Below are 15,537 nucleotides of genomic sequence, written 5' to 3' on the forward strand. Positions count from 1 at the left end.
ACCCCACACCTCTGCTCCAGGCTCCTCGTTTTTGTTTTCTGATTTCCTTTTCTAGCTCCTTCTGCTCCAGTGATAAATCCGCAGGCCCCCAACTCAGCCACGGGTTCCTCAGTCCGAGTGTGCTGGAGCTTGTACTCCGATGACACCGTGGAGAGCTACCGGCTGTCCTACCGGCCGGTGCGGGACAGCTCACCTGGGAAGGACCACGCAGGTGAGGCTCTGCCGGGAATGTGCTCAGGCTCACGGGACGGCTGGGGCTCCTCGGAGGCCGGGCCCTGCCTCCCTGGCAGTCGGGAAGGCGGAGACGCAGGGGACGGTGCAGGCAGGGGAGCGCGGCAGAAAGGGCTAGAACGGCAAGCTGGGGCCAGCCTGGGGGGGACGGCTGGGCCGGGCTGAGGGGTCCAGAGCACAGCCACAGCCGGCAGGTCGGGGTGGTCCTTGGGGTCGCCCCTGGCTGCAGTGTGCACAGGAAGGGAGAGGCCCGGCTGGCATGTGGCACATCCTGGCACGCGAGGACTGGGCTGGCCCTTCTCTCTGCCACCCTGTGCGGCAGAGGACACTGGGGCGTCAGTGCGCAGACCCCGCGAGGGGCCTCTGCCGCTGGCCGGCTCCGCGCTCCCGGGGTGCGACAGCCCCCGCGGGCAGCTCTCGGCCGTCGCCGCCGGGGAAGGGGGCTGGGGTGGCCCCGCTGGTGATCAATAAGCCTGCGGAGAGGGAGGGTCACACACACGACAGCCCCGGCGGGGCCTCAGAGGAATCAGGGCATCGGGCCTGGCCCCGTGCCCCTGGGTCGGAGTGAGGGTGCCGGAAAGGGCCGTATCGCTCTCCATTTCACGAACGGGGAAACTGAGCCCAGAGAGACATGAGCCGCCCCGGGGACACAGCGAGCCGCGGCAGGAGCAGGGTGAGATCAGGACTCGGGCACAGGCCGCGCGGGCGGGGGGTTCTGGGGCGGGGAGGTGGGCAGAATCAGGACTACAGAGGACACGCGGGGAAGGCAGAGCTTTGAAAAGGGAGACTGAGGACCAAGCATCGGACCTGACTGGCTGTTGCCAGGAATCCACCCTGCGGGCGCCCCTGCAGGCACACGGAAGCCATTGCAATGGGCTGCGTCATGACACTCTATGAAGATCTTTTAAATGGGCCACTTTGCTATAAAGGAAGTAATATCAGAGGGTGTATTCATGAGTTATCACTGCCTTTTAAGATTCTGGGGATGTTTGGAGCTGTATCAGTTAGTTTTTACTGCATAACAACACCGCCTCCTGCCACTTAGTGGATAATGAACATTTATTATTTCTTACAGTTCTATGGGTTGGCTGGACGGTTCTGGTCTGGGTCACCTTGGACAGAGCTGGACGGTCTAGGGTGGCTGTGGCTCAGACGGGATGACTTGGGTGGCTCAGGCCTCTCTCCCTGTGGTCTCACGTGCTCCAGGAGGCTGGCCTGGGCTTGTTCACGTGGAGGTGGACATCCCCAGCAGCGGGAGGACAAGCCCCTGTGCACCAGCTCTTCCCAAGCCTCTGCCTGCGTCCTGTTTGCTATTGCCCCGTTGGCCAGAGCAAGCCACGGAGCTAAGCCCGGCTCCCGGGGTAACGAGAAAGAGGGAACCTCTTAGTGGAAGGCCCAGCAAAGTCGGGGGTGGGGCGGGGGGACGGGAGGAACCTGCAGCCAGTTTCGTCATCTACTGCAGTGGGATTCAGCACAATGAATTTGGAGCCACGTGGCCTACTTTTAGAGTTGAATTCTTGCCTTTTTTTTCCCCCCAGAGTTTACTGTGACCGTCAAAGAAACATATTGCTCAGTGATGAAACTTGTGCCAAATACTCAGTATGAATTTTGGGTGACAGCTCATAACAGGGCTGGCCCCAGCCCCCCCAGTGAGCGCGCAGTGTACATGACAGGTAACGGCGCCCGCGTGTTCTGTAGTGGAGGCTTGTTCAATGGGAGGTGAGTCATGGGTTCCTAGACACGGCAGGGCTCGTGGTTTCATTTGGAAGGGCAGGAAGAGCTGTGTAGTTTTTTTTTTCTTTTATTTAGTACATCAAATCTACATGCCTGGTGTGACAGGGACATTTTCTCATGGTTGGTCTCAAAATAACAAAAACTGCTGCTCTTGGTCACACTGACATTTGAACATCGAAACCATCCTCCACTCCAGGAACAGCTGAAAGGGGTTCCCGGTTTGCTGTTTATTGCACTGAATCCTTTTGTGGGAGGAAGAGGGTGGTTGTGCTGTTTGCCCAGCTCTGAACGCAGTGGCTGGAAATGAACACAGCAGGTGCTCATCTGTCCCTTTCTCCCACATTAGCGCCTTCGCCCCCCATTATAAAAACCAAAGAGATAAGAAGCTGCGAAGAGGCCGCTCTGATCTGCTGGGAGTCTGGAAACCTGAATCCTGTGGACTCATACACGGTGGAGCTGACCCGGGCAGAAGGGCCAGAGGCCCCTGGTGTCACTGAGTGAGTCACAGGGCGTTTACTGGGCGTGTGACACCTGACACAGTGATGTGGCTTAGGAATCGTGCAGGGTCTGGAGAGAAGGTCAGCATTTGTGACACACGGGAATCTTGATTTAGGTGGCCTCGTTTTCATAAGTAGCTGAAATGCTATTATTAAAGGTGAATGATGAATGGACAAGTAAGTTTAACCTCACCTTTGCTTTTTTTTAAGCCCCAACCCATTAATTCATTCATTCATTCAACAAGCAGTGAGCACCTGGGTGGTGCCAGGCCCTGTGCCAGGCACTGGGGGACTAGACAGACAAAACCCCGCCCTCACAGAGCTGGCAGTCACGTGGGGAAATAGCCAAAAAGCAAGAAAACACAGCGATGTGTAAAATGCGTGGTGTGAGGAAGCAGGAAGAAATGTATTGAGACAGAGGATGGGGGTGGAGGTGAGGGTCTACTCGGGATGGATGAGGCGTTTAAACTGAGACCTGACAGGTGGGAAAGACTGAGCCCTGAAAACTGCAGGTTCAGGGTGCACGGACACAGGCCCGGGCAGGAGTGAGCTGGTTGTACTGGGGAAACTGGAGGAACTAAAGGACCCACCGGCTGGAATTCAGGGAGTAGAGGGGGAAGGGCACGAGGAAAAAAGAGAGAGAGAGAGAGATTGCAGCTCAGTGTACAAAGAATGCTGCATCTATCACAGAAGGCTGTGCGGAGGCCCAGGTCACCTTGGTTGTCAGAGAGCTGGAAGGGTTCACAAATAGATGGGGGCTGGACTCGGTGCCCACAGGGCCTGCAGATCTTGGAAGCCTGCATCTGTGCACGAGGGAGGAACTATGGATGTCCTCATGGTTGACAACCAGGCAGTCCAGAAGTTTGTGGAAGGGGAAGGAACCGGCCAGGCAGCCCAGTCCCAGCCACCTCGCCCGGCCGTTGCCCTGCCATGTGGCACAGGGGTGCACTGACCTGGCTCTGGAGAAATGGAGGGGGTATTGGTGTCAGCGGTTAGGGAGGCAGATTCTTCTTTGCTAAATGCCGGGCTGGGAACCTGCATTTACTCCACCCACCCACAGCCCACACAGCCGACCTCGGTATCTGCTCCTGGAGGTACAGAGGGGGGCTGGGGGCCAGTGGTTCTGGCCACCCTAACGGTTCAGGTTCCCTTTGCTATTTGTGCTGGTAGTTTAGGGCACCTGACACCTGGGACCAACCCATAATAATCAATTGGAGGACTGGTCAGTGACCTGACAGATGACCTAGGAGGTAGTTGGTGATGACTCTCCCAGTACAAATCGAATCATGGTGCCCACTGCTAAGGAAAAGGCAAAATTCCTGCACAGGCTCCGGCCCCTTCCTGCCTCGCCAGCCCCTCCCCACCTGCTCCCCTCCCCCTCCAGCTCCCACCGCATCAGTCATGTTTCAGTTCCTCCTACTTCCCGTGCTCCTTCCTGCCACAGGGCCTTTGCATATGCTTCTGCTGTGTAGGAAATTTCTCCATCCTCTTTTCATCCAGTTACCTCCTAATCATTCTTGAGAGCTCAAAAGTCAGCTCACTGTCCACTTACCACAGTTGCTACCTTACATTTCTTCCAGTGATTGCTCGAGGAGCATCTCTATTCCCAGCTAGACTGTAAGCTCTGTGAGGGCGGGGTCTATGTTCGGTTTTCCCCAGGGCCTCCCTAAACAGTGCCTGGAACCTAAGCAGCTTAGTTAATGTTCATTGGGCGAATAAGTAAAAGCTCCCTCTGGCCTGGGGCTGCAGCGGCTGAGATAACCCTCAGGGTGTGGTATCTGTGTGGAGCATCACCCTAAAGTCGTCTCTTGCCCGCCGGACTGAAGTGGGGTCGGCAGCCACAGCAATTCAGACCGTGGGGAGTACGGGCTTGTATTCCTGCGTAGTACGAATGAAATAAATCGGAGTATTCCCAGTAGGCAGCTGTCCCCAAGGGGGTAAGGGCAGGGGGCTTCTGTGCCCGTTCAGCCCTAGTCAGAGTCGTCTGTTCATAAACACGGAGGGGGGCCTTCCGTGGGCCCAGCACTGTGCTGACCTTGGCGGTACCCGGCCCGTCCCCCAGAGCGGTGACAGACGGCGGGTGAGCCAGTCAGGCAGACCTGGTGCTGGGTGCCTGGGAAGCCAGGCTGGGGAGCTTGGAGGGGACAGCCACAAACACAAGGGGTAACAACAAGGTGAGAAAAGTGGCTCAGAGGCTGCGGTGGGGAGCCCCAGGGGGCGCCGCTGCTCCCGGCTGTGCAGCTGTGGGTCAGAAGGTGGCGTGAGACCGAGTTAAACCTCCCAGCTTTGAAAGGGCTGCCCGGAGCCCGCGCTGACTGCCGCTCTGCTGCCCTGTCTAGGTCTGTTGTGGGCATCCCGACCTGCGAGTCCCTGGTGCAGCTGCAGCCCGGGCAAAGCTACCTGATCTACGTGCGAGCCCTCAACGTGGGGGGCCCCAGCACAAGGAGTCAGCCTGCTACAGTCCACACCGCAGGTCTGTGCCCCGCCACACACTCCCTGGGACCCAAAACGGTCATTTTGTGGCAGACCCAGTGCTGCTGGGACTTCGCTAGAAAATAGGTGAATATGTAGATATGGACACATGGCAAAAGGGCCAAGAAAGGGCTCAGGGGTGATGAAAGCCTGGGTTCCCATTTTGTAGATGGGAAGACTGAAGGCCCAAGTCACAGAGCAATTTAGTGGCTGAGCAAGAAAAACTCAAAGTTTTTCTCATGACCTTCAGGTGGACTAGAGGCTTGTCACACTGGACCTGGTGGCCCATATACCCCCATCTCCTACAGGCTGAATGCCACCCCAGCGCAGGGTCTTATGAAATTCCCTGCCATCAGCCCAAGCAGCTCCCAAGACCCAGCTGCCCAGCCTCGTCCTCGGCCCTTCCTAACATCCCTAACTCCAGCTCACCCTCCATCATCGCGTCACAGAACTGTCACATCTCATGGCCAAGTCTTGATTTAGCAGAAACATCACGAGAAACACCCCACACATCTTCTGTTGTCCCAGCACTGCTGTGGGTCTGGTTTCAGAGCTTTGCCAAGGTGCACTGAAGCCAGGTGGCTCTTCCCACACCTCCCAGGGCACATGTAGCTCAGGCTGGCTGCTGGGGGCACGGAGGTAAGACGCAGACAGGGAGCTTGGGCCGAGGCCTCAAGGACATCAGTCCCTTGACTGGGGTCTTTCACTGAGAGGCTTGTGTCATTTTGTCCTCCTTTTCAACACTGGGAAGACACGTATGTGATTAGCCTGCCCCCACTTATGCAGAGTCCCCCGTTATCCTTGGGGGATGCATTCCAAGAGCCCCAGTGGATACCTGAAACTGCAGAGAGCACTGAACCTACAGGTACCATATTTTTTCCTATACACACATACCTAAGGTAATATTTAACGTATAAATTAGGCACAGTAAGATATTAACAGCAATAACAAAATAGAACAATTGTAACAGCATACCCTAATAAGAGTTGTGTGAATGTGGCCTCTGTCTCTCTCTCCCTCTCAAAATATCTTATTGTACACAATATTTTCAGACTATAGTTGAGCTCGGGTAACTGAAACCACGGACAGGGAAGCCCGGATAGGGTCACTGCCGGACTCCTCCCACAGATGGGAGAAGCAAGTGAAGTGGCCACCCAAGGCCCAGAGCTGGTGGGGGTTAGTGCTAGATTTAGGACCCAGGTTTTTCTTTTATTTTGTGCTGGGACCTTCCCTCAGTTGTCTGGCCGTCTAATTTCCACTGCTGACTTGGTGTTGAGATGTCAAATTCTGGCTGTTTTGATAAAAGAACATAAAGAGGCACTGCCCACTCTTGATTATTCAGTTGTCTCTTTGTCATTTGTTCAAATAATTTTTTAAGAGTGTATTTATAGGAAACCTAAGTCAGCAAAAAAATTACAGACTCAAAAGTGATCTTTGCCTGAGACTGGGGGAGGCAGTGAGAACCAGCGCTGTGCTGGCTGCAAGGTGGGATCGTGCCTCCCCTCACCAGTCAGCTCGGAGAGCAAGTGAAATTTCAGTAGCATCAAATTGTGAAAATAACTGTGGACGGTCTGATGGTGGTGCTTGAACTAGAGTCTGAGACAATGAGAAGTGACAGAATGGGAACTTAGGAACAGAAGAGCTTGGCTAAGAGACGGTAATGGAGAATGAGGACCCCTGTCTCTACAAAAATAAATAAATAAATAAAATTAGCCAGGCATGGTGGCGCACGCCTGTAGTCCCAGCCACTTGGGAGGCTGAGCCAGGAGGATCATTGAGCCCAGGAGATGGAGGTTGCAGTGAGCTGTGATTGTGTCACTGCACTCCAGCCTGGGCAACAGAGTGAGACCTTGAGAGAGAGAGAGAGGGGAAGGAATTTTTTTAGATAAATAATTTTTTACTAGCTCTGTCCTGTACCACCTTTTGATGAGCTTTGTTTTAACCACAATTTGGAGATGGCTCTAATCTCCTTCCTTCTCCCCCACTGCCCTAGTTGCAAGCTGAATGTTGAATTTTGCTAACCCTTGTCAGATGGGTCACTAAGAAGTCCCCCCACTACCATTTCCCTTAGCAAGTGGTTTAAAGACTCTTGTCCACGTGCAGGCATTTACAGCAGAAGTTAAGAGCACAGCCTCTGCAATCAGAGCAGCTGGGGTTCAGGTTTGGGTTCTATCATCTACCAGCTGATTTCTATGCTGTGCCCAGTTTCCTCATCTGCAAAATGGAAATAGTAACACCTGTTTCTAGGGGTAATTGTGAGCATTTAAGGAGATAAGACTTGCAAACGGCTTAGCTCAGTACTAGACACACAAGTACTGCCCACCACGTGCTAACTGCCATCCTTACGCCTGGGAAGGCTGCCACTATGCATGGTTCAGTCTGTGGGCGAACTAAGCTATGCCCAGCCATGCGCAGAGGAAAAGCCACGTGGGGCGCCCGGTGGAGAGGGCAGTGGAGTGATTGCCTGCGGGTCTTTCTCGTGTTCCCTCCCCCGCAGGAAGCTACTTTCACCTAAACAAGGACACCTGCCATCCCTGGCTGACCATTTCTGAAGATGGGTTCACAATCATCCGGAGCGAAAGGAAAACTCCTGCGAGGGAGCCACCACCCAGCGACGCCCGGTTTACCAGGTACTTTGCCAAGGGAGATCAGTGGCAGGTATGGAGGTGTTGACCCAAAAGGAAGCACTGCCGCAAAATTAATAGAAGTAGAGAGTTTGTTTGGGCCAAGCTTGAGGACTGCAACCTCGGAGCACAGATCACGTTGCCCTGAGTGTACACTCCGATTAGCAGCAGTTACAAGTGCATTTTTAAAGGCAAAAAGGGGGATGGGGTGGGCTGATACCAAGTTGTTTGTCGGGAATTCTCTCTGGCCTACAGAAATAACATTGATTAGTGATCGGCTGTACATTGCTGAGCTATAGGATGTGGGGTGTAGTGTCCAGGGGGGCATTGTTAGGTTAATTTATAGCAACTTGTGGTGATAGCAGGCAGCTTCAAGAGATGAACACATAGCTCCAAGCGTGCGGAGTAGGATGTGATTGTGATCTCATTTTAATGTCGCCTTGGGCCTGAAATTAAAAGGACTTGCATTCCTCAGGTAAAATTTCATTTCTTCTCCTAGAGGAAAATAATTTTATCCCTTCCCTCCTCTGCCCATTCAACCCAGGGGTGGGGCACGTGGCGAGGAGTAAGAAGCAATAAAGGCCTTACATGACTGTCACCAAAGCAACGTTTAAAGCTGACTTTTTTCTCATGGGCATTGCCGTAGGCCCCTCTGAGTCCTCTGTCTGCAGCTGTACACCCCAGGCAGCCCCCTGCCTCTGAGGGCCCTTCACAACCCATCGACCTCTGCATCCAACACCACAACCCAAGCCTCCTTCTGCTGAGGTCTCCTCAACCCTCACAGGAAGCCCTCTTGGGCAGGATCTCTTCAAAAACAACACCGGGGGCCAGGCAAGGTGGCTCACACCTGGAATCCTAGCACTCCGGGTGGCCGAGGCGGGAGGATGGCTTGAGCTCAGGGGTTCGAGACCAGCCTGAGCAAGAGTGAGACCCCATCCCTACCAAAAATAGAAAAAATTAGACTCTACCAAAAATAGAAAAAATTAGCTGATTAGCCAGGTGTGGTGGCACGCGCCTGTAGTCCCAGCTACTTGGGAGGCTGAGGCAGGAGGATCGCTTGAGCCCAGGAGTTTGAGGTTCCGATGAGCTAGGATGACGCCACTGCACTCTACCCAGGGCAACAGATCGAGACTCTGTCCCCACCAAAAAAACACAAAAAACAAAAAAAACAACACTGGGACACAATTCCTATGGTGTGTTCTGGTTACACCTGGTCCTGGGGAAATACACACCTTGGACCAGTCCACTGCTACTTCACTCTTTGTGTGAATTATAAGAAAGCTCTCTGACAAAGCCTCCAGCATCTTCACCTCCTTGGTGTTGCATTAAAAGTTGCAAAACCAGTTTTTGGCCATCTCTGCAAGTTCTGCTTAGGTGGTCTAGCATCTCACCTTGAAATAACTGCTCTAACTGGGACTTCCAGTGCCCCCCGTTTTGTGGTTGGCTTTATGGAGTCCAGCCAAGCTAGTTAGAGTACATTTTAATATCCTGTTACCAATATACCGTTGCCCTGTGAAACACTGTTGTGTGCTGGGGGTAAAAAAATAAAGAGGATGGTCCCTGCCCACCCAAGAGTCAGATCTTCATGTAAAGATGTCAAGATGTGCATGTAAAAGGCACACATATAAAAGAAGAGGTAGACATATGGACAAGGCATTGTGGGACCCACAGGGACAAAGACTTCTTGGAGGGACAGGGTCTTGAGGGATGAATAGGAGTTCTCCAGGCCAACAGGCAGATGAGTACTTTGTGTGCATACAGATGGAGGAAGTGAGAAAGCTCTCATCTGGAGAGCGTTAAGCAGTTGAGCGTGTCTGCAGGATAGGGTCCATAATCAGAAGAGGCAGAAGATGAGGCAGGAAAGACAGATAAAGTCCAGCACCAAAAAAAAAAAAGTTTGGATTTTATCCTCAAGGTGGTGAGAATCGCTGGAAGATAAAGCATGGGAACGACAAGAACAGATTTACGTTTCAGAAGCTCACAGCGCATGGCACAGGGTGAGCTGGAGAGGGAGAGGCAGGTGGGACATGAGGAGCTGTGCAGGCCTCGACTACACAGTAGGACGGATGAGAGGAGCCAGGGGATTCAAAGCCATTTAGCACATAAAACCAACAGGCTAGGTGGCCAGCTGTTTACAGGGCAAGAGAGTAGGGCGTGCACTATGTCACTGCTGTATTTACAGAGTGCTCACCAAGGCCTGGCTGTGCTTCAAGTCCTTTGCATGGATTATCTCATTCACCCGTCACAACAACCCTGTGAAGTCCAAGCTGTTATCAATCCCATTTCACAGATAAGAAAACCAAGGCACAGAGAAGTAACTTGCCCAAGGGCATAGTGCTATTAAGGGTTGAAGCTGGAATAAAACTCGAAGCTGAGTTTGTAGCCACTATGTTATTCCTGTCTTAGTTTTCTGTCTTAGGTTACTGGGTAGATAATGAGTCTATTAACTAAAATGGAGAAAATGTCAAACACAAACTTTGGTAAGTGAGGAGGGTGGAGAATGTGACTATTTCCATCCTGGACATTCTGAATTTGAAACAACAGGTGGAAATGTAGGTCTGGAGCTTGGAGTAGAGATGACTTCATTGTATAGGTGAGGAGACCGAGGCAGAGGAGGTAACTAACATGCACCCTCCCTCCGGAAGCTTTGCGTGGGCATGCAGAACATGGGGCTTTGAGAGTAAAGAGAAAATTTTACTGACGGCTGAACAAATCTTTCCAGGGATGTTGGGGGCTACATAAATTTTGGTTAACACAGGAATCTCCTGAAGGAAGTAGAACATTCACTTTCGAGATACTGATGTAATCTGATTTTAAATGAAAACCTTCCTCTGTCGAGTAGTCTGTTGTAGAGCAAAACTAACTCTGACCTTTGTCAGTAAAATTGTTCCCAGTGCCGAGCATGCAGGTAGATTTTGCTGATTTGTGAGGTATTTGCTATCTTGCTCTTCTTGGGTTGGCCTCTGAATCGTCTCCCACCTGGGGTCATCCCTAACACCAGGGTTACCTCAAAGACCCTCCATGTTCATTTTGTACCATAAGCAAGCACAGGCCAGTTCATGAACTTCAAGCACGTGGTTCCCTCGACTGTGCTGTATTCTGTGTTTTCAAGCCTTTTCTTTTTTTATGAACAAGTAAACCAAACCTTTATTATTACTATAAAATCCCTAATGCTGGGCATGTGGCTCACACCTGTAATCCCAGCACTTTCGAAGGCCAGGATGGGAGGATCGCTTGAGCCCAGGAGTTTGAGGTCAGCCTGGGCAACATAGTGAGACCCTGTCTCTACAGAAAGAATTTTTTTTTTTAATTAGCCAGGCATGGTGCCACATGCCTGTAGTCCCAGCTACTTGGGAAGCTGAGCCAGGAGGATCACTTGAGCCCAGGAGTTTGATGTGTCCAGAAGCACCTCCCTCCACCTTCACAGATCACCCGCTACTGACCCCAGCAGTTGGCATCACTCACATGCACGGCCAAGGCCAGGGGTACCCCAATCACACACGCTTCCTGTTAAGCTGGGAATTTGTACATGAGTGGAAAAAGAATTCTCAATGCAAAGATTAGGATATAGAGAAGTGAAAAGTTTATTTTACTTTCTCAGAAAGAGAGAGGGAGGGAAGGAGAGAGAAAAAGAGAGGAGAGAGAGAAAGAGAGGAGAGAGATGGCGTGGCACCCAAAAAAAGGACAGGGGAAGTGCCGGCCATGAGCAGAAGCAGCTCAGGATTTTTATGGGGCAAAGAGAAGAAAGAAAAAAAAAAATAGTAATGGCTGTCAGCTGGTAACAGAAGCAGCTATGGACTAACTAGCAGGAGGCAGCTGTAAAACTGCTGCATTCTGCCTTTTCTTCTTCTTGGCTGCAGACTAATAATAGGAGGTGGCTGGCAGCCATTTCTCCTTTTTTTCCCTCCTTCTGGAGACCTGCTGCGGTCTTGTCCCAAGGTCTTGTAAATGCAAAGGAGAATTTACACTTTCCTTTTGTCTGCTCAGCTCCTTTTAATTGCTGTAAAAACATTTCTGCAGGCAATCAATTAGCGAGAGAGCTGGTGTGATTAAAGACAGGAGTTAAGGTACATGCTGCTATTTAGAGACTGTGGGTTAGATAACTTATTTTTCCTGTTTATTAGCAAGGCTATCCTATCACTTCCACTTTCTAAAACCAGGTGTGTTGCCGTCATGGGAAATCTAATTCCAGTCCGAGGGCGCCATTACTGGGAGGTGGAGGTGGATGGGCGTTTGGACTACACAGTTGGTGTGGCCTTTGAAGATGTCCCTAAACAGGAGGACCTGGGAGCAAACCGCCTTTCCTGGTGCATGAGGCACAAGTTTGCATCACCAAGGTAACGTAAAATCTGGATACCCAAGATTAAAATTTGCTTTTGAAAGATTAGAGTGAGAGGTTTTCACTAATAATAATTAAGGCCCATATTATATTTTACAAAATATTCTAAGATATTTCAGGAGTTGTTGCTAGGCACTTTCCCTAAAGTCCAAACGAGAAGAGAAAGAACAGCTTTTCTTTGAGTAAAAATAGCTGAAATTCATGGAGAGATCATTATGTGCCGAGCACTATTCTACTCTTACGTGCGTTATCTCATTTACTTCTCAAAATTGTACTATCTCATTTTACAAATAAGGCGGCTAGGCCTCACAGCAGTTAGATAAGCTATCCAACAGAGCTTGGCTTCAAACTCAAGAAGTCTGGCTCCAATGGCTGCATTCTTAACTGCTAAGCAACTGATTTTTCACTTATGTTCCGTTTCAGTGTTATTACGTGGATGGTTTGATTTGAAGCCCCAATTCCATCTTTTTAAGTAACTGTGGATAAGAGGCTTAATGGTCATGGCTAATTCTAGTTTGCTTCTGCTGCTCAGCACTCAGTCTCCAAACATGGTGTAGTTCCACGTGGCTGAGGGAAAAATTCTTCGAAGCCCAGGGCAATGGGCAAAATTTTCAGACTTAGAAGCCTTCACCTCAAAACCTGGAAAAAAGAAACCCCAAAACCATACTGCTTTTGTAATATGGGGCCTCTCACCCTCCTTGGTTTGATGAATTCTATTAATTTTCATCCAGTGTTCCCTGCCCATGAGCCTCCATCATGGTTACTTAAACATTATCTGTCATGCCCAAGTGCAAGTGGGAAGACCAACTTTCCCCCCATAAGAGACTGAGACTATAATGAACTCTACTAAACCTCAGACCCAGTTTGGGGAATGCCAGGATTATTACGCACTGAGCCAGATACTGTATTTGGGGATTCTGCCTGTAGTAAGACTAAAGAGCAAAGTCTCCTATTCTTTAGAAAGGCAAGGGGCAGGCCGGGCGCAGTGGCTCACACCTGCAATCCTAGTGCTCTGGGAGGCCGAAGCGGGAGAATTGCTTGAGGTCAGGAGTTTCAGACCAGCCTGAGGAAGAGTAAGACTTCATCTCTACTAAAAATAGAAAAAATTAGCAGGGCAACTAAAAATAGAACAGAAAAAAATTAGCCAGGCATGCTGGCAAGTGCCTGTAGTCTCAGCTATGCAGGAGGCTGAGGCAGGAGGATCGCTTGAGCCCAGGAGTTTGAGGTTGTTGTGCACTAGGCTGATACCATGGCACTCTAGCCCGAGCAACAGAGTGAGACTCTGTCTCGGAAAAAAAAAAAAAAAAAAAGAAAAAGAAAAAAAGGTAAGGGGCAGAGTAAAACTGAGGGAGCATAAAGGACACTTAGGAGTGGGAAGAGTGGGGGACAGAAGACAGAATAGAAGAGGCTGGAAAATATGAGATAGAAGACAAAGGAAGAGGCCGGGAGTGGTGGCTCACGCCTGTAATCCTAGCACTCTGGGAGGCCGAGGCGGGTGGATCGCTCGAGGTCAGGAGTTCGAGACCAGCCTGAGCAAGGGCAAGACCCCCGTCTCTACTAAAAAAAATAGAAAGAAATTATATGGACAACTAAAAATCTATATAGAAAAAATTAGCCGGGCATAGTGGCGCATGCCTGTAGTCCCAGCTACTCAGGAGGCTGAGGCAGTAGGATCACTTAAGCTGAGGAGTCTGAGGTTGCTGTGAGCTAGGCTGATGCCACAGCACTCACTCTAGCCTGGGCAACAAAGCGAGACTCTGTCTCAAAAAAAAAAAAAAAGACGACAAAGGAAGGGCAGAGGCAACAGGCCAAGTGCTAGAACAGCTTCTTGTATCCTATCTTGGAAAAAAGTCGGAGTGTGTGTGTGAGTGTGTGTTGCGAGTGGAAGATGTGGGTATGGTATCCTAGGATAAGATCACCCAGCGGACTCATATGTTTTGTTCCATAGTCTTAGACTATTGGCGGTGGGAGGGAAGGTAGAAGGAAGGACTCTTAGCTTCTGGCAGCTGCTTAGTGAAGAAAAGAAGATAAGGTGAACGGAGATGGAGACAGGCTGGCTTGCTCCGACACATTTAGATCATATTCCAAGTGTTCATCCCCATAGCCTGGACCAGTATGCTGGCATACAGAGAGCTCTTCAAATGTCTGCAGGTAGCTGGGTTAGGAAATTCCTGTGGCTAGCTTTGGTTTCAGCCATTTTCAAAGCACACAGGATACAGAGCATGGTTAAAAGGTGCTAGTGCCACTGATCAGTGACAGGCTCACTGGATGCCCTGCTCAGTTTGAAAGTTTTAAGAACTGGAGTACTTGTGCACAGAAGAGTTTATGCCAAAAGGCCCATTTTATCACATGAAAGATCATAAGGTTCCCTGTTTCAAATATCTTTATTACAAAGGAGTTACATACTTGAGCCTTGAAATCCAAATTTTTAAAATGTGTTCTATTTCAGTGCTAATTTTGATGCAGTATGAGTTCATAATACTGTATGTAAGTTCCTTAGGTTGAGAGGTTGCTCAAGAACAGAGTTTGAAAATGTTTCTTAGGACAAACTTTAGAAAAGAGATATGGATTAGAGAGTACAGTTTTGGAAATGGCCTGTTACTTTGTTAGTCATATAAGAAAATAACAAAATCATAGGAGTATGAATAAAATTGATATGAACTGTTGTTCTGTGAATAGTTCATCTGAAGAATTTCTGAAGCTTTGTTTTACCAACATTTGCTTTTCAGGCATAAGTATGAATTTCTGCACAACGGAACAACTCCAGATATAAGAATAACAGTTCCCCCAAAGAAGATTGGCATTCTATTAGACTATGAAAATTCAAAGTTGTCATTTTTCAATGTGGACATTTCTCAGCATCTATACACATTCAAATGTCAGCTTCACCAATTTGTACATCCCTGTTTTTCTCTGGAAAAGCCCGGATGTCTAAAGATACATAATGGCATTTCAAGGCCAAAGCATGTCACTGTCTGACCACTCTGATGTCGTTTCCTGTCTCTCTTGTACACCTGCCCCTCTCGCAGCCACTCCCCCCTCAGCTGGCTGAACCTGGCATTCAAGCACCACGTGCCCAGCACAGTGTATGGCTCATGTTATTAGCTGGCAGACTAGCGTGCTGGCTCTCATTTCCCTGACCTGGATTCTAGCCCTGTGCACTGCTCACTACCTGTGTGACGCTAGGGTAGGCATTACCAGGCCCGGCTACAAAATGAAGGCTCAGACTAAATGAACTCAAGTCTTTCAAGTTGTCAAACTGTATTTGTCTGCTTGTGTATATGCAAAGTCTCCCGAGTCCCCAAGGCCTACAGAGCTTGGGGAGGGGGAGGGAAGTCTTACTGGCTCCAGCAGCCGGTACACTCATGACATTTCATGAGTCAGTGAAGAACAAACTTGAGAGGGTAAGAGGCTGCCCAGAGAAGCAGGGATGCCCTGGTTCCCCCTCCTGATGCCCCCTCTCCTCCCGTCTGCCCAATAGTGAGCAGCGCTGTGGCGACGTACCCTCACTGTGCACTCTGTCAACACCCTGTTCCGCTCCTTCATAGTACTCATACTGCTCTCCAGTTCTGAAGTTCCCTCTATAATGCCTAATTCCGTGAAGGCAGGGACAGTATCTGTTTTGTTCACCACTTGATCC

General features: G+C 50.2%; 1 protein-coding gene across 1 annotated transcript in view; it reads left to right on the plus strand.

Annotated features, from left to right (window-relative positions):
* The window catches only part of FSD2 (fibronectin type III and SPRY domain containing 2), a 35,803-nt gene extending 20,647 nt beyond the window's left edge, over positions 1-15,156 (plus strand). Inside the window, exons 7-13 of the mRNA XM_045561601.1 lie at positions 56-211; positions 1,770-1,904; positions 2,312-2,462; positions 4,802-4,935; positions 7,432-7,564; positions 11,719-11,895; positions 14,627-15,156. Of these exons, the coding sequence (XP_045417557.1) occupies positions 56-211; positions 1,770-1,904; positions 2,312-2,462; positions 4,802-4,935; positions 7,432-7,564; positions 11,719-11,895; positions 14,627-14,876 (1,136 nt within the window). The 3' untranslated portion in view covers positions 14,877-15,156. The remainder of the gene's footprint in view (positions 1-55; positions 212-1,769; positions 1,905-2,311; positions 2,463-4,801; positions 4,936-7,431; positions 7,565-11,718; positions 11,896-14,626) is intronic.
* The last annotated feature ends 381 nt before the right edge of the window (positions 15,157-15,537 follow it).

The sequence above is a fragment of the Lemur catta genome, chromosome 9 (genome assembly GCF_020740605.2).
Source record: "Lemur catta isolate mLemCat1 chromosome 9, mLemCat1.pri, whole genome shotgun sequence".
NCBI classification, from domain to species: Eukaryota; Metazoa; Chordata; class Mammalia; order Primates; family Lemuridae; genus Lemur; species Lemur catta.